Raw genomic sequence first — 27,638 nt, forward strand, 5'->3', positions numbered from 1 at the left:
GCGCTATTTTGGCGATTGTATTGGATGTGTGTGTGGCTCCGAGAGCCCAGGCTTCTGCATTTTCTCCCCATTGACAATGGTTGATGCCCAGAGGTCAGGCCTCCCACAGGCGATGTTACCAGTAGTGAGTTGGAATGTCCGGGGGATGCTTGATAAAATAAAGCGAGGGGCGGTGCTACGGCTGGGGAAAAGAGAAGGGGCGGACGTTCTTCTCCTACAGGAGAGATTCACCTCCAGGGTACTAAGACCCTCAGCTTGCAGAGATATGGCTATCAGCAGGTGTTTCATGCGGGCTTTGTGAGGGGGTCCCAGGGGGTGGTGGTCCTGATACACCGTAGGCTCTCTTATGTACATGAGACGCAATGGATCGATGCACATGGTAGGTATGTGTTTGTTAAAGGTATGGTTGGAGATGAGCCGATGGTCTTTGGTAGTGTGTATGCTCCGCCCCCGTTGCAAGATGCGCTTATTGAAAAGCTGTTCGAGGTGTGGGCCGATGTCCCGGATGTGCTGGCGATCGTGGGTGGCGACTGGAATGATGTGATGGATGGACGGATGGATCGCTTTAGGCCCGGTAGGGAACTCCAGGCTGCGGCACTGACGAAGCTCCATGGCCTAGCGCAGGGCATGGGTTGGATTGACTCCTGGCGCTACCAACACGCTTTGAGCCGCGAATATTCCTATGTGTCGGCAGTACACAAGTCTTTCTCCAGATTGGATTACTTGTTCGTGCCGCTCTCCTGGCTGGCGAGGGTCGCCTCCACGGCCGTGCTCCCTCGTGGTATCTCGGACCACTCCCCTGTGTCCCTGGATCTTCTGTTGGACAAGAGGCGACAGCCCTTCCGATGGCGCCAGTCTGCGTGGCACCTGCAACAGGATGGCTATCGCGCACATCTGCGTGAAGCCATCTCTAATTATTGGGCGGAGAACGACGGTCCAGAGGTGGACGCCGCCACCCAGTGGGAGGCGCTGAAGCCAGTGCTCCGGGGGGTGGACATCGCTTGGTGTGCAGGGACCCGCAGGACCCGTCAGAGAGAGGTGGAGGAGGCAGCGGGGCGGGTTCAAGACCTGGAGAGAGACTGCACTATGAGGGACACAGATGAGGCTGTGGGGCAGCTCCTGATGGCGCAGCAATCGTACTCATCCCGGTTACTCGATGAGGCGCGCCAGCTCTGGCTAGCCACGCAGAGTAGAATTTATCAATGGGGGGATAAATCCAGCACTATGCTCTACAGACTCTGCCAGCATACCTTCCGGGCTCAGACCCTGCCAGGAATTTGAGATGAGCGGGGGAACCAGATATCGGCCCCTGAGGACATCGCGGCCAGTTTCGCACAGTACTATGCGGATCTGTATGCCCCCGAGAGGCCCTCCCAGCGGAGGAAGTTGATAAATTCTTGGCGGATCTCCCGCAGCGTGCGCTCCCGGATGAGGGTCGGGATACGCTGGAACTCCCCCTGTCCCTGGAAGAACTAGGCACTGCACTTGGGGAATTGAATTCTGGTAAGGCCCCGGGACCTAACGGGTTCCCGTGTGAATTCATAAAAACCTTTCACCTTCAACTGGAGGGGCGCTATAGGTTGGCGCTAGAGGCAGCCAGGGAGTGTGGTCGCCTCCCGGCAGATTGGCAACACGCCGAAATCGTTGTTTTCTGTAAACCCGGGAGACCCCCTGAACATCACTCCTCGTACCGGCCGATTTCCCTTTTAAACTTTGAGGCAAAGATATTAGCCAAGGCCCTGGCCAACCGCCTCCTCCCGTATATCGCCGATCTGGTGCACCCTGATCAGGCGGGGTTTATGCCCCATAGGGCAACCAGACACAACATTCGCCACGCACAGGTGGTGGTGGAGACAGCCCGTGCCGCTGGGATCCCGACGGCGCTCCTTCTGGCCGATATTGATAGGGCGTTCGATTCCCTCAGCTGGGTGTACCTTCGGGCGCTTCTGTCCCGCCTCAATCTTAGGCCTGTTTTTCTCTCCTATCTGAGCCTGCTCTATACGGACCTGACAGCGTCGGTGAGAGTGGCGGGGGCAGCGTCAAAACCCTTTCCCATCGGGCAGGGCACCAGGCAGGGTTGCCCTCTTTCACCCTCTTTATTCGCCCTGGCCATAGAACCCCTGGCGGTGTGGGTGCGGATGGACGCGCAGCTATGGGGGCTAGAGTGGGAGATGGGCCCGTCCGATCGCATTGCATTGTATGCCGATGACGTCCTCTTCTTCCTCACGGCCCTCAATAGGTCCGGGCCCAGAGTTCTAGAGATAATGCGAATTTTCGGGGAAGTTTCGGGCTTGCATCTGAACGTGCAAAAGTCTAAGCTGTGGGTGCTGGGCGATAGCGATGGACTGGGCGCCGACGCTGCAGACGGCAGCAGGCGGACTCAAATACCTGGGCGTCTTTCTCACGGACGCTCCGACCGTGGCATGGGAGCGCAATATGGTGCCTGTTTGTGATAGAGTACGATCGGACATGCGGATTTGGTCCAGAATGCCACTGAACATCTATGGCCGATCGGCGATCTTTAAAATGGTGGCCCTTCCGTGCCTCCTATACCAACTGCAAAACCACCCATGCCCTATAGCACCGCAGTGGTTTCGTCAGGTGAACGCAGCGCTGAGTCAGTTCCTCTGTGCCGGGGGAGTGGCGAGAGTGGCTCTCCGCACTTGCTTCCCATCTACATACTGCGGGGGCCTGGCCACCTCGGACATTTTATCATACTATCAGGCGGCACACCTGTTGGTGCTTAATGACTGGTGGTACGGGGATCGGAGCGACCCGGCCTACGCCCTAGAGCGATAGTTGATGGACCCGGACACGGTACACACCATTCTTTACTCGGCGACTATCAGGAAAAGGCTCCCCATAGTCACTCAGGTGGTCTTCTGAGTGTGGCGGGCAGCTCTGCGCCGCATGGGGTGGTGGAACAGGTTGACGAGGGAGACCCCACTGTGGCAGAACGGACGGCTGCCGGCGCTGGCAGGCCTACGGGGATTCAGGGGCTGGGACGCTATTGGCATCTCTACGCTCGGCCACGTCATGAGGGGCACCACCCTTAAGTCTTTCCAGACCTTGAGTGAGGAATATGCCATGCCCAAGACCCAATTCTTTAAATACCTCCAACTGCGACATGCTTTATCCCCCAATCTGGTGGGCTTAGAGTCCCTGCCCGAGTTCAGCCCCCTGGAGGCTAAGGTGTTTATAGGGGAATTGGAGGAAAAGAAAATTTCCAATATATATCAGACCCTGGTCACACATTGCTCCTCCTCCCTGGATAGACTACGCTCCGCGTGGGAGGGGGATGTGGGAGCTCTCGGAGAGGAAGATTGGAGGGAGGCCCTGGAGGCCCCGAGGGGGGCGGCCATAGCGATGCGTCTCCACTTTATTCAATTTAAATACTTGCATAAGGCCTATTTTACCAGAGAACGGCTGTGGAAAGCAGGTTTGATTGCCTCCCCTGAGTGCTTGAGGTGCGGACGGGAGGTTGGGACGTTTGTCCACACTGTGTGGTCGTGTGCAAATCTGGCGAGATACTGGATGGGTGTCTGGGACTGTTTGGCTGAGGTCTTGGGCTGGGACCTTCCCCGATCAAAGCAGCTCGGCTTGCTGCATGTCATGGAACAGGTGGGGGGTAATATATACAAACGCCACCTACTGGTATTGGGTCTCACTGTGGCTAAGCGAGATATAGCTAGGGCCTGGAAGGACCCCAGGGCCCCCCTATTGGAAGTTTGGAGACGGGGTTGGACTTTTGCATGGGACAGGAGCGTCCTGTCTTTGAGGCCAGGGGATGCCCTCGGAAACATTTTAAGATATGGAAAAGATGGGCGGATTACAGAGGGCTATGGCTGGAACCACCGATGCCACAGGACGCTGGAGAGGATCTTTAATTATTGTACCCTGGGCGGCAGGGAGCGCACACTTTTTGTACCATCTTGCTTTATGCCTTGAGACTAGCAGACACTGTGTAGGGAACGGGGTGGGACCTGGGAGGGGGTGGTAGGGAGTTGGGGGTTGGGGGGGGCGGGTGTATAATCTATTATTGTTTGTACTGACTGCATATCCTCTTTCATGCCTGAGCTCATTAGTCCTGCGTTGACATGCGGGACGGTGTCCCCACTTTGCATTTTGTCGGTACTTCAATAAAATTTTGTTCTGAAAAAAATATGTTATACATTTATTTTTTAAGCACAGCAAGATTAAGTGATTTGATTGGGATCTCAGGATATTGAAATAAAGTCGAGATTTGAATCGGATTCCCCAGTTCCAAAGTCGGCAGCTCTAGCCACTAGGCCACATCTCCACAATTAAACAAAACTTTGAGTTTTGCATGCAGAGGTTTGTGTGCGCTGGAAGAAAAAAAAAACAGTGTAGTCGATTTACTTGTGAATGGCTCTTTGATCTCTTTATGCTTTGTGACAGATCAGAAGCACTCCTCCCAGTGGCAGGCAAAGTGATCTTCCTTCACTCCATGCAAGCTTAATACAAATAGGATTCCCAGCGACCCATCCTTGACCCAACCCAAACCTCATGTCCCCACTAGGATCTCCAAAATAACACTTCATAGACTCTTCCCTCCTGTATACCTCCTTTACCTCATCCAAAACCTCATCCAACTAAAAAAAAAAAAAAAAAAAATGATGAATGTGTCCGTCTGTAATGCAACAAGTGCTCCGATACCTTCGGGTCAAGTTCGTGCTGTATAAAACTGCAAAAATATATAGGATCTCTAAACAACACTATCCAGACTCTTCCCTCCTCTGTCCCTTTCTTACCATATTCAATCAAACTAACAGACTCAGAGAGGATGTGGCGCAGCAAGCACAGCTGCTGACTCCAGAACTGTGGATCAGGGTTAGAGTCTTGGCATCACTGCAACATCCTGTGATTCTGTGCAAATTGCTTAATCTCCCCGTGCTCAGGGACAGCACCTGAATACCCTCACGGGTGATAAGCTGTGCTATCTCAATCTACAAAACAAACATGTCCACCGCTCAAATTAACAACTTATATTCACTGTACTAATACACCACTAATCTTTTGGATTCCGTAGTTACGGGCTAGTCGCCAAAAAGCACTTCAACACCTCATCAGGGGTACTCAGTACTATATAAATACAATTAAATTACATTTCCTGGGCCAGGTCTGGAACAGCCAGGCTTCACACAATTTGCTAGAGTGACTGCGATGGAGGTGAACTACTTTTGTACACTTGGACACAAGAGACAAAAAAGTAAGGAATATGAGTATTAACCCCTTAAGTGCGGGGAACGTTCAGCGGTCGTCGCGTGCACTACCTCGCTAGTGCTGCGCACGTCCGCTGAACGTTCCAATCTCATTAGCTCAATGGAACGTTCCGCACTAGCGCGGAATATTTTCAGCGCTGGCAACGGGTTAAAGCATGATTGATGTAGCTCCTCACGGTGAGGCTACTAAATGAAGGATTCTTTGCCTCTGACTGGGATCTAAGACTCATTAAAGTCAGACCTGACCCATCAGAAGGGGAAGGTGATACGTGTGTCAGTCTCTATGTGTGCGTGACTGTCTGTGTGTATGTTTCTATGTGTGTGTCTGTCTCTGTGTGCGTTTGTGTGGGTTTGTATCTGTGTGTGTATCAGTGCATGTGTCTCTCTGTATGTTTGTCTCTGTGTATATGTCTACTGTTAGCCTCACTGGTAATGTAAACATGGCATGGAAAGCTATAATACACATACTTACTCCACAGATACATACAAACCTGCCATTCCCTAACACACACAGTACACAAACCAGCAAACATATCCAGCTAAATATAAACAATGCCAAATTCTCTAACTCTAATACGAGACCTGTTGCATTGCAAATGCTTGTTTAAACAGGGCACAGTGCCATATCTAAAAGTACACGTGGACGGAGACACCTGGGTGGAACATTACCACATATATTTGGGGTCCCCCATGAATGGGAAGAATACCCTACCAATGGTGAAAGTAACATCCCTTTATCCCCCTAACATTCTTTATGACAGATGTGGATTGCTGCAATGCAGCACTGCCAAGGCCCCAGGCCCTGGCCGAGCCCCTATAGATATCTTTTTTGATAACAGGGGTACCCAAAGGGCTGAGTTAACTAATGGTTCAATGCAATTGCGGTGCTGGAGCCGCCAGAATCATGCAATTGCGGTGCTGGGGCTTCCGGAATCATGGAAAAAGACAATCATTCTTCCTATCGACAAAAAAGGAGACAAATCATTGCCCAAAAATTATAGGCCCATCTCTCTTTTGGACAGCAGAGTTAACTTAATGGGTCTACTATCAAACAGATTAAAGGAATGGGACACAGCGAAAAATATCTTAATTACGGTACAGTATGGATTTAAGAAAGGGAAAGGGACCCTGGACCAATGTCTAAATCTGAACCGGATTACAGCCAAGTACACCATAGACAAACAGGGCAAAATGTACATGTTGTTTATGGACTTATCAGCAGCTTTCGACTGCGTCTCCCATTTTAAACTTTGGAGAATTATGGGTACAGACAAGACAATGATATCCTTTATCAGTCAACTGTATTCCCAAGCCACGGTGTGTGTGCGGTATGGAAGCCAGGGGGAATGCACAAGATGGTTAGCCATCAATATGGGAGTTAGACAGGGCTGTGTCCTGGCCCCCTTTCTATTCTCCATTTATACCAATGGTGTGGAAACAACTCTGGCAGATTCTACAATAGATGCCCCTATAGTGAATCATATGCGTACCCATATCTTATTATAAGTAGATTATGCAATACTAATAGCCAGGACCGGGGTGACAATGCAAAAACTTATTGATGAGTAGGTATAATTTTTGTCATCTCTAGACCTCCTAGTCAATTAATCTAAAACGTATCCTGGTAACAGGGACACGGTCCAAAATATTACCATCTTTTTATACAGCGGGACGCAGTCGAAATCTTCCAAACCTTTTCCTATTTGGGTGTTTTAATAGCATTGGCACTTGGACCAATAAGGTAGCTAACAGATGTCTTCTGCTAGAAAAAAAAAAAAGTGTTTTGGCCATATTTTCTTTTATTAAAGAAACTAGGGTCCAAGCCATTGGAGGCAATTCAGAAGATCTATGCAGCAAAAGCGACTTCCAAAGCCACATATGGGGCAGGAGTTTGGGGTCTGGCAAATGTAGATGCCCTTCAAAGTATTGAAGATTCCTTCTTCAAAAAACTTTTAGCCCTCCCTAATAGTTGCTCTAATTCAAACAAGCATCAAGAGCCCCTTATATATCAGATATGGTGCGCCTTGCCCGATCCTATTACGGCAATCACTGTAGAGAAGGTAAATGGTGGTCTTGACCCAAAATGTCAGAGACTGTTTAACCCTTGACCACGCACAGAAGGTTGCCTGGAATAAATATGTTAAAGACACACTGAACACCCTGGGATAGCAATCTTTGTTTACAAACCCAGTTCACTGTTTGTCGACCCCGAAAGCCCAAATTAAAAACCCTTTTCTAAAAAGGCGGAATGACAAACATGAAAGCAACTGTAACAAATTCATGGGACTAACTAATTCAAATATACCTTCTATCCCCTATGATGTAAACTGCTACCTAGTGTTTGTCACTAATCCACAACATCGCTTTATACTAGTAAGATTTAGACAAACTCATCCCATGCATGCTGGGCCACCCTACGGGAACTTTCCCCCCAAACGCGCTACCCATTTTGCCCGCGTGATGGTACATCCCCAAAAACTAATCTGCACCTTATCTTTTTTGGTAAATTTTATATGGTGCACTGCAAAAGATTCATCCGACCTCTTATGCGAAAATAAATATTTACGGAATGTTGTCCTGCTCTATATTACCTTCAAATGCGGTCTGATCATATGCTACTGTGGAGCATCCTACTTAGGTCTATCAATAATAACTAGAAGATCTAGTCAGTAGAAAGCTCCAACCGAATCTCCTACCCTGGTAGCAATTTTTAGATTTTCCTTCTATGATTTATTAATATGGGCCAAATTTTTTATCTTAACCTGCTTTTAATAGATCTTAATCTTAACTTTGAAGGCTCCTTTATATCGAAATTATGAACTAACATGAATTTAATAATTATAGAAGGACTGCAACACTGCTATATTAATTTATGATACCTTGGAGTGCTTGGCGGACCCTCATGTGAGGTTTTAGCTCATGTTTTTTGTTGAGGTTTCCTTCTTCTGTATTGATGAAATATGCAGTTTGCCAGTACATGCATAGATATTTTATGGAAATGTAGTTTATGTTGTAATGCACTTTTATGACCTATATTTTAATTAGATTGAATAAAGTGATTTGACTGACCCCAGAGCCAGCGAGGAGGTGCTCAACAATACAACCTCAAAGCAGAGCCAACCCCTTCGCAGAAGCGAAGTGATTTTGTGCAGCATACAGCGTTCGGGATCAGGGGATTTGTACCGACTACTGGGAATACGTTCTCGGAGAACTGTTTATATTGAATTTGTATTTGTCACATAGTAGTATTGTGCAGTGTAATACTGGGAAAGTGAAGGTGGTATGAACCATGTCAGTGTTGATCTGTTTGATATGTTCCGAATGACATCATTTGATGATGTGGCATTACAGCCAGAGTTGCAGACTTTGGAACTGGGAAATCAAGTTCGAGACTCTACACCTGCTCAACATCCTGAGCAAATCACGTAACCTCCCTGTGCCTTAAAAAAAATATTAAAGTGACCTTGTGTAATGTAACTGATGCTCGTGTAAAACGTTGTAATACTGTTGGGTCAGGTTCACGCAATATAAAACAGCGGGTGCACACGAGTACGCAGAGTCCACCCACTATTTTAACAGGGTGGACACCATCCACTCTGCAAGAAGTGGGCCCCACTGAAATATTCTAAACTTTTTGTACCGGTGTAATATATAGACGCCAGGACACATTCAGCAGTGCCTGCACCTTGTCTGCTTTAGTTTCGAGAAGCAGGGGTGCAGTCACCGAAGGGGCTTTCAAATTTCAGATTCGAGCTGGGCCTATATTTTAAACAGTACAAAAGGGGGTGGTGATGGACGGAGCATCTGAACCAATCAAACACTCACACCCAGTCAACAGATCTGGGTTTAATCCATCACCGTACTTTAGCTCACTCTGCCACCCCAGTTCAGACATGGCCATATGCAAATCAGTCTGACCCGGGCTGGACTGTTCCCATGAGGCACAGGGTCAAGGCTGATTTACATATGGCCATGTCTGAACTGGGGTGGTGTGGAGTGCAAAAAAACGATGGATTTAGGCCCAGATCTCTGTACTGGGGTGAACGTATGACATTGTTCTGCATTCTGTCCATCAACTGTTATTTTTGCATTTGTTACCCCGAGTGGGATGGGTATGCTCAGACGTGAGTCCCATGCTCTCCACACCACTGGAGTCAAGCTATCCTGGCTGAAGATGACTGATAGCCAGAAACCGGTCCTAGGATGCTTGATTCTGGTCCAGGAAAGACACGGCTTGGCAGTTCGGGCTGGACTGTTCCCATGAGGCACAGGGTCAAGGCCGATTTGCATATGTCTGAACTGGGGTGTGAGGTTCCGTGACGGTTCCGTGACAATTTGAACCCGTGTTTTCAAATTTGTCGGAAATACATAATATTGGTATCAGCGAACCGCAAATGATCCATTTAGTATATCCTGGTGTTTTTCGCTACGCTACAAGCAAGAGCACTCCTTCTAGTGACATATTTCTGATCTACCCACGGCATCCATCTTAGATCATGGCCGCCATTTTGTGATTCTTGCCCTCACATACGCAATAACCTCTGATCACTCCACTTTGATTAAGGACACGTAGCCTTAGCCGGAGATTCACCTCTTACATGACACGTACACCTTAAACCAGATCACGCTGTAGCTGCATGACTCGACAAAGGCTGCCTCCTCTGCCCGAGGCCAGCCCTGCCAAACTGGTCTTCGTGTCCATTGTACCTGATCATGATTAGGCGGCCGAAGCTGGTAGCCTTGCCCATTTACAACCCACAAACATCCCTTATCCCACTTTTCTATCTTCCACACCTGGCTCTGTTTCTTTCTTTCTGAATCTTTATTAGGGGGAGGTAACGAACTTTACGATGAGGCGGTCCGAGTCCTGAATGCAATATTGACAGGGAATTGTGACAAACTAGTGGGAACCCCTCTTTTCGCAATGTTTGGCCTCAGATATTATCGACGGTTCCTGTGTAACGCCAAATATTTATTGTTTTAGACACAAAGGTTTTGGGAATGTATTACATGTAAAGAATTTGCCCCTAGCATAAAAAACAGTATATAAGGAGCAGCCCTCTTTGTACAAATCGAACAGGCTCCTGGTTACTGCCCGTGTGTAGTATCTGTGACTTCTGTGTCCCTGCAGTAATAAACCTTTGGTCTTTGACGCCGCCATCGAGAAGCCCGTGTTTCTGTTCATTTGCGCACCAAGGCAGGTGGGAACTCCGGGGTCTTTGGGTGTTGTTCCCTGACACCTCTGGACGGAACCAAAAAGTCCAGAACTCCAATTGGCGCCCAACGTGGGGCGACGTCATTCGGTACCGGTCCAAAAGCCTGAAGAGTTCGAGAAGCTTCGTGTGAAGATTCCTGAGGGAGGCGCCCCACTTCATCGATCCCGGCATATCGCAAAAGTGGCCCGAAGTTCTCTTCCACGAGGGTTTCCCGTTCAGGACGGCTGCAGTGGGCCGTTGCCTTGACCGTCGCCCTGTCTTGGACCCGTGGTGCAGTCCTTAGTACGGCGAAACGTGACGGGTTTCTCCTTGGTGACGTCTTCAGTGACTCAGTTAAGTATTTAGTGATAGCTAGCTGGTTACTTTTGTGAGGATTGTTAAAATCCTTGATCGGTTCTTGGTTTGGTTTAGTCTTATAAGATTATCACTGGTTGTTCTAGTTACGATAATCTTTTTGGTTTAGTTTGGGTATCGATACATCAGTTCGTTTTGGTAGGCCTAAGTTCTTGGTTCGAGTGCACATATTTGTTCCGTGTTTGTTTTGTGTTCCGGACTGAAAATGGTAAGTCGGAAAATGTTGTCTTGTTTTAGTTGCAGCAGTGACTCACGATTGGAGGACTCTTGTCTGGTTCCTCCGATTGGGACTCCCCTATATGATTTATATTGTAAGCATGGCGTGGGTCCTATATCTTATAATGAGGTATGGGTCCGTTACTGTAAGAAGGATGGTGTCCTTAGTTGGCCACTGCATGGTAGTTTTGAACCAGAGATTCTCGACAACTTAGAAGCGAAATTGTTTAAGAAGAAAGCCCGGCCGGCAATGTTTGATTCTTTCCGTTATTGGCGAAAAGAATCCAAACAAAGAGAAATGAAAAGGTTGAAGAAAGAACAGAAAGAACAAGAAGAGTTAACTCTAGAGCAAGCGGCTAAACAGTTGCAGGCTAACGAGTGTGAGAAGGCCATAGATGTAGCAATTAGAGAGCATAACTTAGCGATCGACAAGTGCTATCCTTCCTTGCCATCGAAAATGGCTAAGATACTGGAGGATTCCGAAAACGATCCTCTGTTATCTTATCTGTTACGGTCACCTCCACCGTATGCACAAGGTGCTGCGGCTCCACTCGTCCCGAATGTTCAATTACCGGTTGCTGGACAACCTGGTGTTCCTGCTCCTGTCCCCCAGAATCAAGTTCCCGTACCTCCTGTGATGAATGTGAATGTTCCTACAGCTCCTCCTCTTCCTACACTGCCAGCCTCTATACCTACATCCGTACCTACTGTTCCTCAAACTATTTTTCTCGATACTTCTACTGTTCCGTTATCTATTCCTACCTCTACTGCATTCTCTACGTCTGTGAGTGTGCTAACTCCACTTTCTGTTCGTCGAAGAATCACTGATTCTGTTACTAATATGCTGTCTCCTATATATAAAACTTTGATTAAGACTCCTACTCCTGATTCAGTTCAGAGACGTAGTCAGCTACCAAGTACTGAGGAACGGGGAATTTTAGATTCCACGGCTCTCAGATGGATTTCGAAGAGTAGAAGGTATAGTACGAGAGATGTGTTAGACACATTTATGCAGTGGAAGGAACCAACGCAACGGTACGTCTTTGATGAGATGTGCTCGTTGTTACGTGAAGAAATAGAAGAAGACGATGTCGAATCAGATTTGGAAGATTTAATTAGAGTTCAAAAAGAGTTTGCTGCTGGAATGATAGTGGGTGAGAATATAAAGGAAGCGATGGAACTTATTTTAAGTTTTAGGAATGATCCATCTCTTCGTTCACCGAGAGATTTAGAAAAAGGTAAAGTGAAGCTAAGTCGCCAATATCCTATGAGGGAGGTTCCTCCAATTTGGCGCGAAGCAATACAACGTGATGATAATGCAGGTATTGCAGCTGCTCCAGCACAGTTCCAACGAGTGTGGATACACATTCCATGGAAGCGAGCAGAAGTGCTAGCGGTGAAACAGGCCTTGCCAGACCCACGTAAAAATCCAGCTGGATATTACAAGGAATTAACACAGACAGTTGAGGCTTGTATAATGAACTTAGCCGACATCGATATGTTGTTTGGTAACGTAGTTCCGCAACCAGTGTGGGCTAAAATTCGTAGAGAGGATCATCAAGCTGCTTTAGGTGGTGATTGGGCAGCTATCACTGCAGCAGATGGTCAGCAAATAGGTGGTGCGAAACCCGAACCTCTAATTGCTAATCTGCCAGGTAGAATAATTGATCTAATGAAGACTCTGATGCCAGCATTGCGTGTTAATTGGGACAAGCTGTCAGCATGCAGGCAGAAGAAAGACGAAAGTGTCTCCGACTTCTTCACGAGGTTTGAAGAGACTTTTGTAGATCATAGTGGTCAGGACATGAGTACAGAAGGAGGACAGAGATTGTTTGTCGATAAATTTGTGCATAATTTGTTACCTGAATTATGCAATAAATTAAAAGACTCAGAAAGTGCGTGGGCTGTATCTACGACAGCGCAAATACTTGCGACTGCACAGTACTACGAAAATAGGGATAAAGAGGAAAAGGAAAAATCAGAAAAGAAAACCAAAGATTTAAAAACTAAAGTTCTTTTGCAACAGGCGTATCCGCCTCGCACGAATCAGACTAATACGCAGCAAAGTTCGTACCAAAGGACAGATTATGGTTCATCAAGACCTCAATATCAGTGGAATCAGTGTGCGTACTGTAAGAAAGAGGGTCACTATAAAAATGAATGTCCGATCTTAGCGCAAAATAATGCAGCAGCAGCTCAGAGAGGTCGTGGTGGTTTTGCGCAGAATTCTAGAGGTCGAGGACGAGGTGCTATGCCTCCACAAACGAATGATCGTCCCTCCAATCACTTTGATCAACGAAATGGACAATCTGCTCAGCAAAATAGATCTCAACAGTATCTTGTTGAGGACTATAATGAAGTAGATGAGGGTTATCAACAAAATGGGTACTAGGACAGCCATGGACAGAGAGAGGGAGTAGTATCAGTTCCAGTGGATCAGAGTGGGCCTTATGTCGCAGTAGCAACATCAGGTGTAGTCGAACCGTTTCTGTTGGATACTGGTGCCGCAAAAAGTTCTATCATTCATGCGAAACTCCCTGGCGCACCTTTGTCTGGCTCAACAAATGTTTCCGTAGGTTTTTCAGGCGCCCCTGTTTACAACCCGATATCTGGTCCTTTGTCTATTTCTGTTGGACCGTGCCAATTGAAAGCACCCCTGATTTTGACGACAGGTTGTAATGAAAACCTGCTTGGTTTAGATTTGTTAAAACGACTATATGCGACATTGTACTGTTCTCCGGAAGGAGTACAGCTTACATTGGGTAAAAATATCACCTCTCCGATGTACTTGTCAATGGACGCACTCCCGCCGGAGCTACGTTCACTCCCTGATTCTCTTTGGGCGACTGGTCCCAATGATGTAGGTCTCCTAGAAATTCCACCGTATGTGGTAACTTTGAAAGCGAATGTAAAATTTCCAAGAATTCCCCAATATAAAATATCTAGTGAAGGAGAGCGTGCACTTTTATTGATTGTGCAAGATTTGATTAAGAAAGGTGTGGTTGAAGAAACTAGAGGAAATGTCTGTAACAGTCCTGTATTGCCGATCCTGAAACGAACTGATCCTACAAAACCTCCAGTTTATAGGTTTGTCATAGACCTTAGAGAAGTTAATAAGATTGTAGTCCCGCAGTTTCCTGTAGTGCCAGACATTACTGCCTTGTTAACATTGATTCCTGCCACAGCCACATGGTTCTCAGTTATTGACCTAAAGAATGCCTTTTTCAGCATTCCGATAGCTGAAGAAAGTAGGGATATTTTCGGCTTCTGTCTAGGAGGTCGCAGTTTCAGATTTAAACGCGCTCCACAAGGCTATTGTGAGAGTCCATCAATTTATAGTCAAGCATTAAAAAGCCAGTTAGATTCTTTTGTCCTTCCTCCAGGTTCTGCCCTAGTACAGTACGTAGACGATCTTTTAGTGGCTGCCGATGACAAGGAAACTTGCAAAGCAGCTACAATTTCCCTATTGCATCATTTGTCTAATTTGAATCACAAGGTGTCTCCTTCGAAAATGCAATACTGCTGCCAAGAAGTGACCTACCTAGGTCATCTCTTGTCAAAGGAGGGAAGGAAGTTGACCCCAGAAAGAATAAAAGCAATTACACAGATGAGTGTTCCACGCACACAGAGAGAAGTACGTGCCTTCCTAGGCATTACCTCTTACTGTAGGCAGTGGATTCCAAATTTTTCTCTGTTAGCGAAACCATTGGTAGCTTTGACTGGGAAAAATGTTCCGAGTCCGGTGCCATGGTCTGATGAATGTCAAGAGAGTTTTATTGAATTACGAAAAGCATTGTGTTCAGCTCCTGTATTGGGTACACCTGATTACAGTAAGCCATTCACGCTCTACGTTCACGAAAGGGAAGGTTGCGCGTTGAGTGTTCTGACACAGAAGTTTGGTGATAAACAACGCCCTTGTGCGTATTTCTCATCAACATTAGATCCGGTAGCCAGAGCGTTGCCTAGTTGTTTGAGAGCTACAGCGGCAGCTGCAGCTTCCATTCGACAATCTGCTGGTTTGGTGATGAACAATATGCTAGTGGTCATGGTTCCTCATGCAGTGGATACACTCATGAACCGAACGAAGACACAACACCTTACTAGTGCGAGATTATCTGGTTACGAGCGGACATTACTAGCGAGTCATATTCAGATCAAAAGATGCAATGTATTAAATCCAGCAACACTGTTGCCGACTGATCAAGAGTCGAGTGATTCCGAGCCACATGATTGCTGTTTCAAAACGGAGGAAGAGACAAAAGGACGCATTGATTTAAAAGATACTCCGCTATCAGATCCGGATGGTACGCTGTATGTGGACGGGTCATGTTTTAAATTGGAGAATGGTGATGTGACTGCTGCTTACGCGGTAACGACTTTGAAGACGATTGTGGAGACTGCAAGAGTGAGTCAGAATTCTGCCCAAGCTGCAGAATTAATAGCTCTAACGAGAGCGTGTGTTTTAGCTGAGGGAAAGAGAGTGAATGTGTTTACAGATAGTCAGAACGCATTTGGCGTGGCCCATAGTTTTGGCCGGTTGTGGAGAGAAAGAGGTTTCATTACGTCCCATGGGACTAAGATCCAACATGGTCAGCTAGTTAACGACTTGTTGGAATCTCTAACCTTGCCGACTGAAGTTGCGATTGTGAAGTGCAGTGCTCATAAAGCAATCATGGATGATGTTGGTCGTGGGAATGCTTTTGCTGACGAAATTGCTAAACAGACAGCTAGAGACACGATGAGCAGAATGTATGTTGCTACGTCTGCAAGATGGATTGCTGAGTCCGGAATGTGTGAAGACACTATGGAAAGTGTGAAAGAGATTCAGAAAGAAGCAACTGAGGAAGAGAAACGTGTATGGAGAGAAAGTACGGGCAAGTTGGACTCGAATGGATGTTGGATTGATTTGACAGAACAGCAGCGTTGGATGTTGCCCGATGCATATGTGCTTGCAGTAGTGACGATGGCGCATGGAGTAGCGCATATAAGTTCTAAAGGGATATGTAAGATGTTGGCTCCGGTCTGGAAGAATGAGGGAATCAGTAAGTGTGCAGAGAGAGTGGTGAAAAATTGTATGGTGTGCTTGATGCATAATCCTGGCAAGGGAACTCCAACTCCAGCTGGTCATTTCGCTCCTCCTTCCTGCCCCTTTGAAGTAATTCAGTTAGACTTCATTCACATGGAACGCTGCAATAATTTGAAGTATGTCCTGGTGGTAGTTTGTGCTTTTTCCAGGTGGATAGAAGCATACCCACTAAAGGACAACACTGCCCTATCAACTGCCAAAATTCTTCTCAAGGAATTTTTCCCTAGATATGGAATGCCACGGATTGTATGGTCTGATAACGGAAGTGAGTTTATAGGGAAAGTTATGCAGAGTGTGTGTGCCGGCCTAGGATTGAAACAGAAATTTCACAGTGCAAACCATCCCCAGTCTGCTGGTTTAGTCGAGGGTTACAATGGCACCCTCAAGCTGAAAATAGCCAAAATACAAGCATCCACAGGTTTAGCCTGGCCAGACGCACTTCCTTTGGCCTTGTTATCAACGAGAGCAACAGTACATTCTAGAATAGGGCTTAGTCCTTACGAGATAGTCTTTGGTCGCCCGGCAAATGTCTGGGGTGTGCCAAGGCCTAAAGAATTTTGCTCCATTGAATATCCTATGTTGATAGACTACCTTTACGACTTGACTGCTAAATTGAGTCTTATTCATCAACAGGTTTTCGATGCTTTGCCAAAACCTCCGGAGAGTCCAGGGCATCAGCTGAAACCAGGAGATCTGGTTGTCATCAAGAACTTCGCGAGGACGAAGAACCTTCAGCCGAGATTTGTGGGGCCTTTTCAGATCTTACTGGCAACGAGGACAGCAGTTCGTGTAGCTGGCCGTAAGCACTGGATACACGCTTCTCATGTTAAGCGTGTTCCTTTGCCGCTCCCTTACGACGACTGGGTGAAAAAGGGAATTGGTGCCTCCGAATCTGAAAGCACACCGAAGTTCATCTCTTTCAGCGATGCCGAATTGATTACTGACACTTCAAAACCTGACTCTCCTCCTGAAAAGACTCCTTTGAACACTGAACACTTGTCTCCAGCATCAGAAGAAACTTTGCTATCTGCGAACTTGAACTCTGCAACAGCTGCTAGTGATACGCTATTTTCCGATCAGACAGTACCAGCAAAGCAGAGATACAACCTAAGAAGCAGTAAAATGGACAAATAAAGCAGGCAACTGCATATTGTGATTTTGATATATATATTGAACTTTTGCCTTCAGCCAGGAAGTTTGCTATTGTTTATTGTTTTTAAAATTGCCTTGCCGTCTGGGTAGCCGTAGGGTCGTGGCTGTGTGCCTAGTTTGAATTTGCAGGGGTCTGACACAAGGTCGATCTTTCTGTTGGTTCTGGGAACTCCCAGGGCTGATAGAGGCATTTTCATCTACGTACACATCATCAGTGGTCGCGAGCGGATTGTAGAAGATGGAGCTTCCTGCGCTGCAACGAGAAAATGTGATTTATGTTCGCAGAAACAGACTTAATAGAATTCTTCATAGCAAATGCTTTCTGATGCAATGTGCCATTACATTTTTGATTGTTTTAGCAACATTAGTGGGTGGAATCGTCTTTAGTATAAATATGATTTTTGTGCCAGTTACTACAGTACCTCCCCTTGATCCTGCTATTTCTACTGTTTCTTCTATACACTCTTTTCACTCGTTTCCAGAACATGAGCAAGCCCGACGCTCAGAATTCACCAACAACACTTTTGTACAGCTCTTGCACCAACACCAACTGGTAGTTAACACTACAAACTGCTGGGTGTGTGGCATGATACCTCACACTATGGATAAAGGTATTCCCTATCTGGTTTTGCCTTACAGCTATAATGGATCATTTCAGGCCTTCCAAACCATCTTTGTTTATGCCCTTGAAACTTATCCTCCACGTCCACCGCGTTCCGCTAAATATAACTCTGCCAACAAAGCTTTAGTCCAGGGAATTATTGACATGGTCAAGGACGTCAATAATACTCCATCTTACCCTAGAGACGAATTGCGAGTATATTTAAGTTGGAATACTTCAGAGTATCGCCTTAGTTTAGGAGAAAGCAAGCGTAAAAGCTCAACTCCAATCTGGGTCGTACCTCACCGAGGTCAGGTCTGTTTGCAAGGTAACGGGAGAAATCCGAGAGCTCAGCTAGGGAGGAGTGAGTGCGTAGAGACTTACGTGTTTCCAGCTAACTCTTCCCCTGCCTTTCTCACTGCTAGGGGTACCTACTTCATTTGTCGAGACAGAGCTTATACATGGTTGCCTGCCGATTTTTCAGGATCATGTTATATTGCTCGATTACTGCCTCCGACATACACTGCTTCACCTGATTACCACAGAACCAGAGTAGCGAGAGGTGTCTTCAGCAAGGAAGATACCGCTGGTCAGGAAGCTGGAGACTTCTTCAAAGGCTTCCTTCCGTTTTGGGGGCCTATGGCCAATAGTAGAAACATACGTCAGCTAACACGGGTAGTTGAATCTACTATTACCGAAACTGCTGGTGCCCTTAGCAATCTGACAGCTGAGCTTCAGGCGGATAGACTCATGACGTTGCAGAATCGTATGGTTCTAGACGTTATACTTGCAGATCGAGGTGGGGTATGCAGAATGATCCAATCGAGCTGCTGTGTCTTTATTCCTAATAATGCTCCAACAGTCTATGAGGCGATCTCTAAGTTGCACAAGATTTCAGACTCCATACATATAGACAAGGGAAACTGGTCCTTCATGGAGTGGTTTTGGACTCTGATATCAGCGTGGGGATGGAAGGTTCTAATGGTCATTGGTGTCATCTTAGTATTCCTATTCTCATGCTGCCTGATTATCCAGTGTGGTCCTGCTCTGTGTAGTCTTTGTGCTGCAACTTGCCTCAGAAAACCACCTGTGTTTGGAGAAAAGGTACGAGAAAGGATGATGATACAACAGCATGTCACTGACCTGATGAGCATAGAACTAGATTCAGACATAGACTGAGTAATTGCCTATGTAAGGGCAAAAGGAGGGTCTGAGGTTCCGTGACGGTTCCGTGACAATTTGAACCCGTGTTTTCAAATTTGTCGGAAATACATAATATTGGTATCAGCGAACCGCAAATGATCCATTTAGTATATCCTGGTGTTTTTCGCTACGCTACAAGCAAGAGCACTCCTTCTAGTGACATATTTCTGATCTACCCACGGCATCCATCTTAGATCATGGCCGCCATTTTGTGATTCTTGCCCTCACATACGCAATAACCTCTGATCACTCCACTTTGATTAAGGACACGTAGCCTTAGCCGGAGATTCACCTCTTACATGACACGTACACCTTAAACCAGATCACGCTGTAGCTGCATGACTCGACAAAGGCTGCCTCCTCTGCCCGAGGCCAGCCCTGCCAAACTGGTCTTAGTGTCCATTGTACCTGATCATGATTAGGCGGCCGAAGCCGGTAGCCTTGCCCATTTACAACCCACAAACATCCCTTATCCCACTTTTCTATCTTCCACACCTGGCTCTGTTTCTTTCTTTCTGAATCTTTATTAGGGGGAGGTAACGAACTTTACGATGAGGCGGTCCGAGTCCTGAATGCAATATTGACAGGGAATTGTGACAAACTAGTGGGAACCCCTCTTTTCGCAATGTTTGGCCTCAGATATTATCGACGGTTCCTGTGTAACGCCAAATATTTATTGTTTTAGACACAAAGGTTTTGGGAATGTATTACATGTAAAGAATTTGCCCCTAGCATAAAAAACAGTATATAAGGAGCAGCCCTCTTTGTACAAATCGAACAGGCTCCTGGTTACTGCCCGTGTGTAGTATCTGTGACTTCTGTGTCCCTGCAGTAATAAACCTTTGGTCTTTGACGCCGCCATCGAGAAGCCCGTGTTTCTGTTCATTTGCGCACCAAGGCAGGTGGGAACTCCGGGGTCTTTGGGTGTTGTTCCCTGACACCTCTGGACGGAACCAAAAAGTCCAGAACTCCAGGTGGTGTGGAGTGCAAAAAAACGATGGATTTAGGCCCAGATCTCTGTACTGGGGTGAATGTATGACATTTCTCTACATTCTGTCCATCAACTGTTATTTGGGCCTATATTAAAGGCGGAATTTAAGGGGCCATCATGGCTCTGTTTGTTCCACTTTACTGACAGAGAGAAATCTGAGCCTCACACCTAGATGCAAATACAAGGCACGGGAAACAAAGACACATGGCTTATCGCTTCACAACACTATGTTCAGAGGGGAGTGGGAACAGTGCAATTGACCCAACCAAAATTCAACACTTTCCCTTGGCTATGTGTGGTAATATGCATTAAACATGTTTTTTAATTATGTATGAAATTAGTTAATTTTTACTTTTTTAAATGTTATATTGTAATTCTTTTGGTTTATTCTTTCTTTTATATAATGGGTTGTTTTTATATAGGTTTATATTTAAGATTTATTGTTAGTATTCTTACTTTTAATGTAATTGATTTTGGGTTGATCGTTTAAACGTTTTAACTTTCTGAAAGTATAGATTTTTATATTTTATATCATTTTTTCTAAACATGTTTATTTATTTTAATTGTACTATTGTTAACTATCTAAATTAAAATAAATATCAAAGAATCAAAGACTTCTGTGAGCAAGGGTAACCGCACATGCTGCAAGAGCTGAGAAGAAGTCTGACAGCAGAATTTCTTGAGGAAAGTTACCCAGTGACGCATTCTTCACCTTTATGGTTGATTTATGCCTCCTTTTGGGAGTTATTGCAATCAGGTCCCTTACACACTCTGCGTTGTCGGAGTCTAAATGCCCATCTGTAGAGGTTGTAGCACCTGAAGAATATCCACTTGCTGGTGCTGCAGTGATGAAGAAAATATATTTGATGTTTTCCCTAGTCTGTACTGCGTTGTATTTATTACTCAGTTCTGTAAAGCGCCAACAAGGTCTTGACTGGCATTGGAGCTCTGTGCAGGAGTGGAATAATACAAATAGAAATTATAAGCATCTCCTGGAACGGGGGCAAATGTGAACTGAAATGACCACAACAAATGAGAGTAAGACGGAGAGCGTGCATTGTACGCAGAGCACCAGGGCCACTCAAAAACGTCCTGAAGTGCCACTAGTCCATACACCTACTCACACCATAAACGCATGATTTACGTACAAGCTATGAGTGCACCACCAGTTCTCTACTTAGGTGAACCATGTTATACCACCTGTCTGCTGCCGCTGTCATGAGGGTGGGGTGGGGGGAGGGGTTGGAATCTAGTTCTACGGTTGTGAGGATTATTGTTCATTTGTTACTTAGTTTATTGGTCCTAGAACATAAAACAATAAAAACTGAAGCTGCACTGTTATAATGGATGAGTAGTACCGATCACGAGATAGTGAGACTGTATGTAAACATGATACGATATGTGGACATCACCGACTGTATATTGCTCATAAGATCCTAAAGTGTATATGTATGTCCTTTGTAACTCATGCAGTGGAAGCGGTTTTAACAAAAACAAGTTAAAAAAAAAAAAAGAAGTTATAAGCAACAAGTTAAATGGTGTTGCAAGGGTGCAACAATAGAGCGCTTGAGCCAAATAAGTTTTTAGCAACCTGAGCACAGTACAGGCACACAGGTGCACTACAGACATACAGGTGGAGTACAGATGCACCGGTGGAGTACAGGCGTACAGGTGCAGTACAAACGCACAGTTCCACTATAAACGTACAGTGCAGTACAGATGCACAGGTGCAATCATTGCGTAATTTGAGCCAGTGCTTTCTGATTTTTGCCACTGGCACTCGTGACAGAATACCACCTGGTAGTGCTGTTTGTCCAATTTATTGATTACCACAATAACAGCGGTTTATTAATTAAATATACATTAACAAGCACTGGCGTTGCCAATAGGTCTCGCATTAGGAAAGTGTGAGCTATTGGTATTGTAAATGACGATTATTTTTTTAATATGTGTTGGCATTGAAAATATATAAATTAATAGCATTGTTATTTACAAAGCCAATAGCTTACACTTTCCTAATGCGAGTCCTATTGGCTATGGGAATGCTTGTTGTTAGCCAGCAAGGACAGTGCTGTTGTGGTGCTGAGTGATGCTGTTATGGTGCTGAGTGATGTGGTGGTGTATTAGAGTGATGTGGTGGAGTCCCAGAGTGATGTGGTGGTGTCCCAGAGTGATGTGGTGGTGTCCCAGAGTGATGTGGTGGTGTCCCAGAGTGATGTGGTGGTGTCCCAGAGTGATGTGGTGGTGTCCCAGAGTGATGTGGTGGTGTCCCTGAGTGGTGTGGTGGTGTCCCTGAGTGGTGTGGTGGTGTCCCTGAGTGGTGTGGTGGTGTCCCTGAGTGATGTGGTGGTGTCCCTGAGTGATGTGGTGGTGTCCCTGAGTGATGTGGTGGAGTCCCAGAGTGATGTGGTGGTGTCCCAGAGTGATGTGGTGGTGTCCCAGAGTGATGTGGTGGTGTCCCTGAGTGATGTGGTGGTGTCCCAGAGTGATGTGGTGGTGTCCCAGAGTGATGTGGTGGTGTCCCAGAGTGATGTGGTGGTGTCCCAGAGTGATGTGGTGGTGTCCCAGAGTGATGTGGTGGTGTCCCAGAGTGATGTGGTGGTGTCCCAGAGTGATGTGGTGGTGTCCCAGAGTGATGTGGTGGTGTCCTAGAGTGATGTGGTGGTGTCCCAGAGTGATGTGGTGGTGTCCCTGAGTGGTGTGGTGGTGTCCCTGAGTGGTGTGGTGGTGTCCCTGAGTGGTGTGGTGGTGTCCCTGAGTGATGTGGTGGTGTCCCTGAGTGATGTGGTGGTGTCCTTGATTGATTTTGTGGTGTACATTAGTGATGTGGTGGTCTCCCTGAGTGCTGTGTTGGTGTCCCTAAGGTCTGCGGTGGTGTCCCTGAGTGCTGTGTTGGTATCCCTGAGTGGTGTGGTGGTGTCCCTGAGTGATGTGGTGGTGTCCCTGAGTAGTTTGGTGGTGTCCCTGAGTAGTGTGGTGGTGTCCCTGACTGATGATGTGGTGGTGTCCCTGAGTGATGTGGTGGTGTCCCTGAGTGTTGTGGTGGTGTCCCTGAGTGTTGTGGTGGTGTCCCTGAGTGGTGTGGTGATGTCCCTGAGTGGTGTGGTTGTGTTGTTGAGTGGTGTGATGGTGTCCCTGAGTGCTGTGGTGGTGTCCCTTAATATTTAACACAGAAACTGTAGTAATGGCCCGGACTACATTGCAACATTCTGCTTAACAGTATCTAAGGGGATATTTTTTAAGCAAACAAGCCTGTGGACAAATATGTCAAGTAATACCATCCTAAGGGTTTCAATCTATCCATATGAGGTGCTGCGTTACTTAAAAAAGTAGACCAAATCAAGTAATGGGAATTTGGCTAACTTCAGTGGTGTGATCAGAATTTCACCCTGGCCTGATTTTATAGGAGCTGGAGTATGGCGAGATTGGAGTATGGCGAGAATGGAGTATGGCGAGAATGGAGTATGGCGAGAATTGAAAGTCAGTGAGGGACACAGTAAAAAGAGGGCAGACAAACTTTTGGGATTGTTTAAAAAACATGTTTTTTTCTTTTTTGGGCATCGGAGTTCAAGAGAAGTACATTCTGTGATAGTGTGGACGAAGGGAGGTACCCCGCAGCGGATGTCGGTGCCAAGAAAGGGAGCAGGGGGTGAAAGGAATAGAATAGGCTGTGTGGAGTAGAAGTTGGCAGCGGATTTCGGAGGAGGGGAGAGGGGAGAGGGTAGTGAGTGCGTGCGAAGAGGAGTACAGTAGAGAGAAAGGGAGTGGATGGGAGGAGGCCCCATGGAGGAGGAGGAGCGAGAGAGCGAGAGAATGGAATGTGCTTGTGAGATAAGTGCGTGTGTGCACGAGAGACAGAGCCGCTGAGAGTCTTCCAAGAGCACATGAACGCCGGTGATCAGGTCTGTCTCGTGGCCCCTTTCTTGCTGAGTAATCTTAAGAACTCTGCCTGTAATCAAAGCCTATGTCAGCATCTTTACTGCTTGAGCAATGATGAAAAAGACGAACAGATTATCACTTTTGCGCTGTGGACCCGTCTCCCACTAACTGCATGTCTGAAGTCAAGAATGTTAACACTAGTGTGGAGCCACAACCAGAACATGTAACTTATTTGCCCTTAAATTCAGAAACTGAATGTACCGGGATAGGTAAAGTGACACGTTCAACTTGTGACTATAAGCCTGTGCAATGCCATCGCACATTGAAGCCATGGCATGCTTTTAAAACACACACAAGTGCTTTTGCCTGTTTAGAATGGATTCAAAGTAGCATTGGCGAACAGGAATGAAAACAAGAAAATACGAGAAGGGAGGGGGGAGGAGAGAGTGCGATGCGAGAAGCCGGATGGGGGCGGGAGAGCCTGGAGGGGGAGCGTGAATGCGCGAGGGGAGGCAGGCGGATTGGGAGGGAAGCCTGATGGGGGCGGGAGAGCCTGGTGGGTGGGCGTGAATGCGAGAGAGGGGAGGTGCTGGTGTGGGAGGGGGGAGATGCTGGTGTGGGAGGAGTGCTGCTAGGGGAGGAGAAGCCGGATGGCGCGAATGCGAGAGAGGGGAGGTGCTGGTGTGGGAGGGGGGAATTGCTGGCGTGGGAGGAGTGCTGCTAGGGGAGGACTGGGCTGGGCTTGGATGCGATGCGCGTGCATGTACACGGGCACTGCATGAAAACCGCGGGGCTGAAAGCCCTTTGGTTTGAAGATGTTTTCGCCACATGAATTCTCGCTACGCTCGATGCGCTTGCGCGCATCGATAGGTCGCGAGACCTAAAAATGACTAGTACCTACCACCCAAGTCATTCTTTAAGCTTTGGGGACCTGAACCTTGTTGTTATCAGTCCACAAATACGAGAGGCATACTTTTTACATTGTTCAATCGCTGTATATAAGAATATCGGGTGTGTTGCTCTGGTCCAGTATTTACACAAACAACAATTTAAATACCACTATTTTGTTTTACTTCTTTTATACTGCTACTCATCTGAATGCAGGGTGTCAGAACATTATACATCACACATGCACATTATACATTGACAATAAATACGATAAATGTGTAAATCAATATACAAAATGTGTTAATTAAGACAGTGAAGGTTACGATGTATAGGAGTCACATGTCCTTCATAGCTTGCTGTGCTATATTTGAAGGACTACACTTCATAAACTGTAACAACAAAAGGATCTCCGTGTTAAAAGCAGTAACTCACTAACCTAGCTACATTAAAAAAAAACCTGTCATCCAATTATTAGATTATGTTCTTTGCAAGAGACACGTTAACCCTCCACGCAACTTTGATTCAAAATTGGCACTAGAGAAAACACCTGTCTTTTCAGCAAATGCTTTACCCTCCAAAGTAATCTTACCATTATGATTGTTTCCTGGGCACACAAAGATCTCTGCAGCAGGTGATTTAACCCCATTAGATATTTTAAAATGAAGACTTTGCATCCAATTATGTAGAATAGACTTACTGCTACATTTCTTCTTGTTGCCAACTTCTTTGTGAGAGAAATGCATTTTGCGTCAGGACTGCGTCACTTTTTTGGCAGAACTCAGATGCAAAATCTCATAATGCGCTCAAATGTTCTCATGAGACCTGCGTAACATGTGTGTGACGTGCGAAGCTCTGATGTCCCTTTTTGTGATGTCAATTCCTATGAAGTCATGGGTTGATGTCACTACCTGTGATGTCAAGGGTTGATGTCACTTCCTATGATGTCATGATAATGCGTTGTGATGTCACGCGCCATAATATCACTTGCATACTGCTAATTTGGTTAGTAACCAGCCCCCCCCCCCCTCCCCCCGCGGCTTCTTTTTTTAGGGCTGGTGCCCTGAAATTAACTAGTGCCCTTGCTGGATTATAAGGATGCGGGCAACACTACACCAAAGACACAACTTCAGGGCTTTACATGGGCATGTATTGTCCGATACTGAGTACCTGCACTTCTTCAATTTGAAGGGGAGGATGCCTGCACTTATCAGCACGACTACAGTACATTTCTCTGAATTTCAGTAACAGCAACTGGCAGCCTTTCTTTCTTGGGTCTTTGCCTTCCCTGTGCCCTATACCCATTTTGAGAACCACAACTTACCAGACAGCTGCTGCTTTTGCACGGAGGCAAACTGCTTGGCATCTGCCACGGAACTGAAAAGAGCTGCAAAAGGATTTTGGGAAATGCTGTTGTTGTTCTCTTGGTCAGTCATGTCTTGCCGGACTCTACTCCATACAGATCGACAGCTATAGGGAGAAAAAGAGACATCATGAAGCACGGGTCGCAGAGGCACGTCCACAAAAAGAACACCCGGGTACCATGGTCTGTATTATCAAACAAGTGTTTTGGTATGTCCATTCACCCAACTATGCACAGCAAAGAGTACCTCAATACTCCAGTCGCCGACCACCCCAAAGACTACTATCCACAATTGACCATAACAGATGACAAGCACAGAGCATGCAGTTACCTGAGGAAGATCTGCAGAATCCGAGTCCACCTGGCCGCTATTAACACTGAAAGGCCGTAAATACAGCCAATGCCCGTTATTGATCTTTAAACTGATGACATTTGTTCGTAATTTCAGTTCTTCCGGGTCGTATTGCAGCCAATCCTAGGCCGGATCGTATTTTGGGAGTCATCTCGCAGTGGGAGGATCTCCCAAAACGTAAAAAGCCCTCGGATTGGAGCATTGTTGACACCCAAACCAATAGTGCTGCTCTATATGGAAGGTCGAGGTGCTCATTGGCTGAAAAGTCTGTACGTGCCTCCCTAACACGTAAACACTGTTCGTAGCCGATGACCACCGAAGGCAAGTGTGCCAAGATTGGTCCGTGAACGTGACAGGGGTAGTAGGGAATGCTCTAATGGCCAGGGCAGACGGCCACTACTTACTTAACGCTTTTGTGCTTGCTGGGAGTGATGGGATGTCGCTACACGGTTCGGCATAGGCTGTGAGTGATCGGCTAGGCCGAGCGAGTGATTGACGGGCCGGGTTCATTCACGACTGACAGTCTGCCAGTTTATTTATTTATTTATTTTTATTTATTTATTTATGCATTTTTATATAGCGCGGACTTTACCCGAAGGCGTCAGAGCGCTTCACATTAGGAACAGAAATGAAACATAATGAGAAACATTACAAAAGAGCAGATTACTAAAACATACGTTACTTACATAAGGTAATAGTGACAATTGTGAGCAAACAAAAAAACATGAGGTAGTAAAAATTGTGAGCAACCAAAAATACATGAGGTAATAAAGGTAATAATGACAATTGTGAGCAAACAAAATACTTGAGGTAGTAAAAATTGTGAGCAACCAAAAATACATGAGGTAGTAAAGGTAATAGTGACAATTGTGAGCAAACAAAATACTTGAGGTAGTAAAAATTGTGAACAACCAAAAATACACGAGGTAGTCAAAAGTGCACAAGAGGAAAAGTGACAAGTGTGCAGTTATAAGAGAAAACAGAGTATAATTTGAGGTATAATACTGCAATAAGTGCTGGCACAAGAACAGGCGTTACGTAGGCAAGGTGGCCCTTGTGCAAGTATCAAAGGTAAAAACATGTGAGAGGTAGCAACC

At 46.2% G+C, this 27,638-nt stretch overlaps 1 protein-coding gene across 1 annotated transcript in view; it reads right to left on the reverse strand.

Moving 5' to 3' along the window:
• The window catches only part of UBE4A (ubiquitination factor E4A), a 284,893-nt gene extending 258,227 nt beyond the window's left edge, over positions 1-26,666 (reverse strand). The window contains exons 1-2 of the mRNA XM_086956992.1: positions 26,521-26,666; positions 26,151-26,296 (exon numbers count right to left, since the gene is read on the reverse strand). Coding sequence (XP_086813118.1) covers positions 26,151-26,262 — 112 coding nt within the window. The 5' untranslated portion in view covers positions 26,263-26,296; positions 26,521-26,666. The remainder of the gene's footprint in view (positions 1-26,150; positions 26,297-26,520) is intronic.
• Between the last annotated feature and the right edge of the window lie 972 nt (positions 26,667-27,638).

Source organism: Lissotriton vulgaris, chromosome 2_1 (genome assembly GCF_964263255.1).
Source record: "Lissotriton vulgaris chromosome 2_1, aLisVul1.2, whole genome shotgun sequence".
Taxonomy (NCBI): domain Eukaryota; kingdom Metazoa; phylum Chordata; class Amphibia; order Caudata; family Salamandridae; genus Lissotriton; species Lissotriton vulgaris.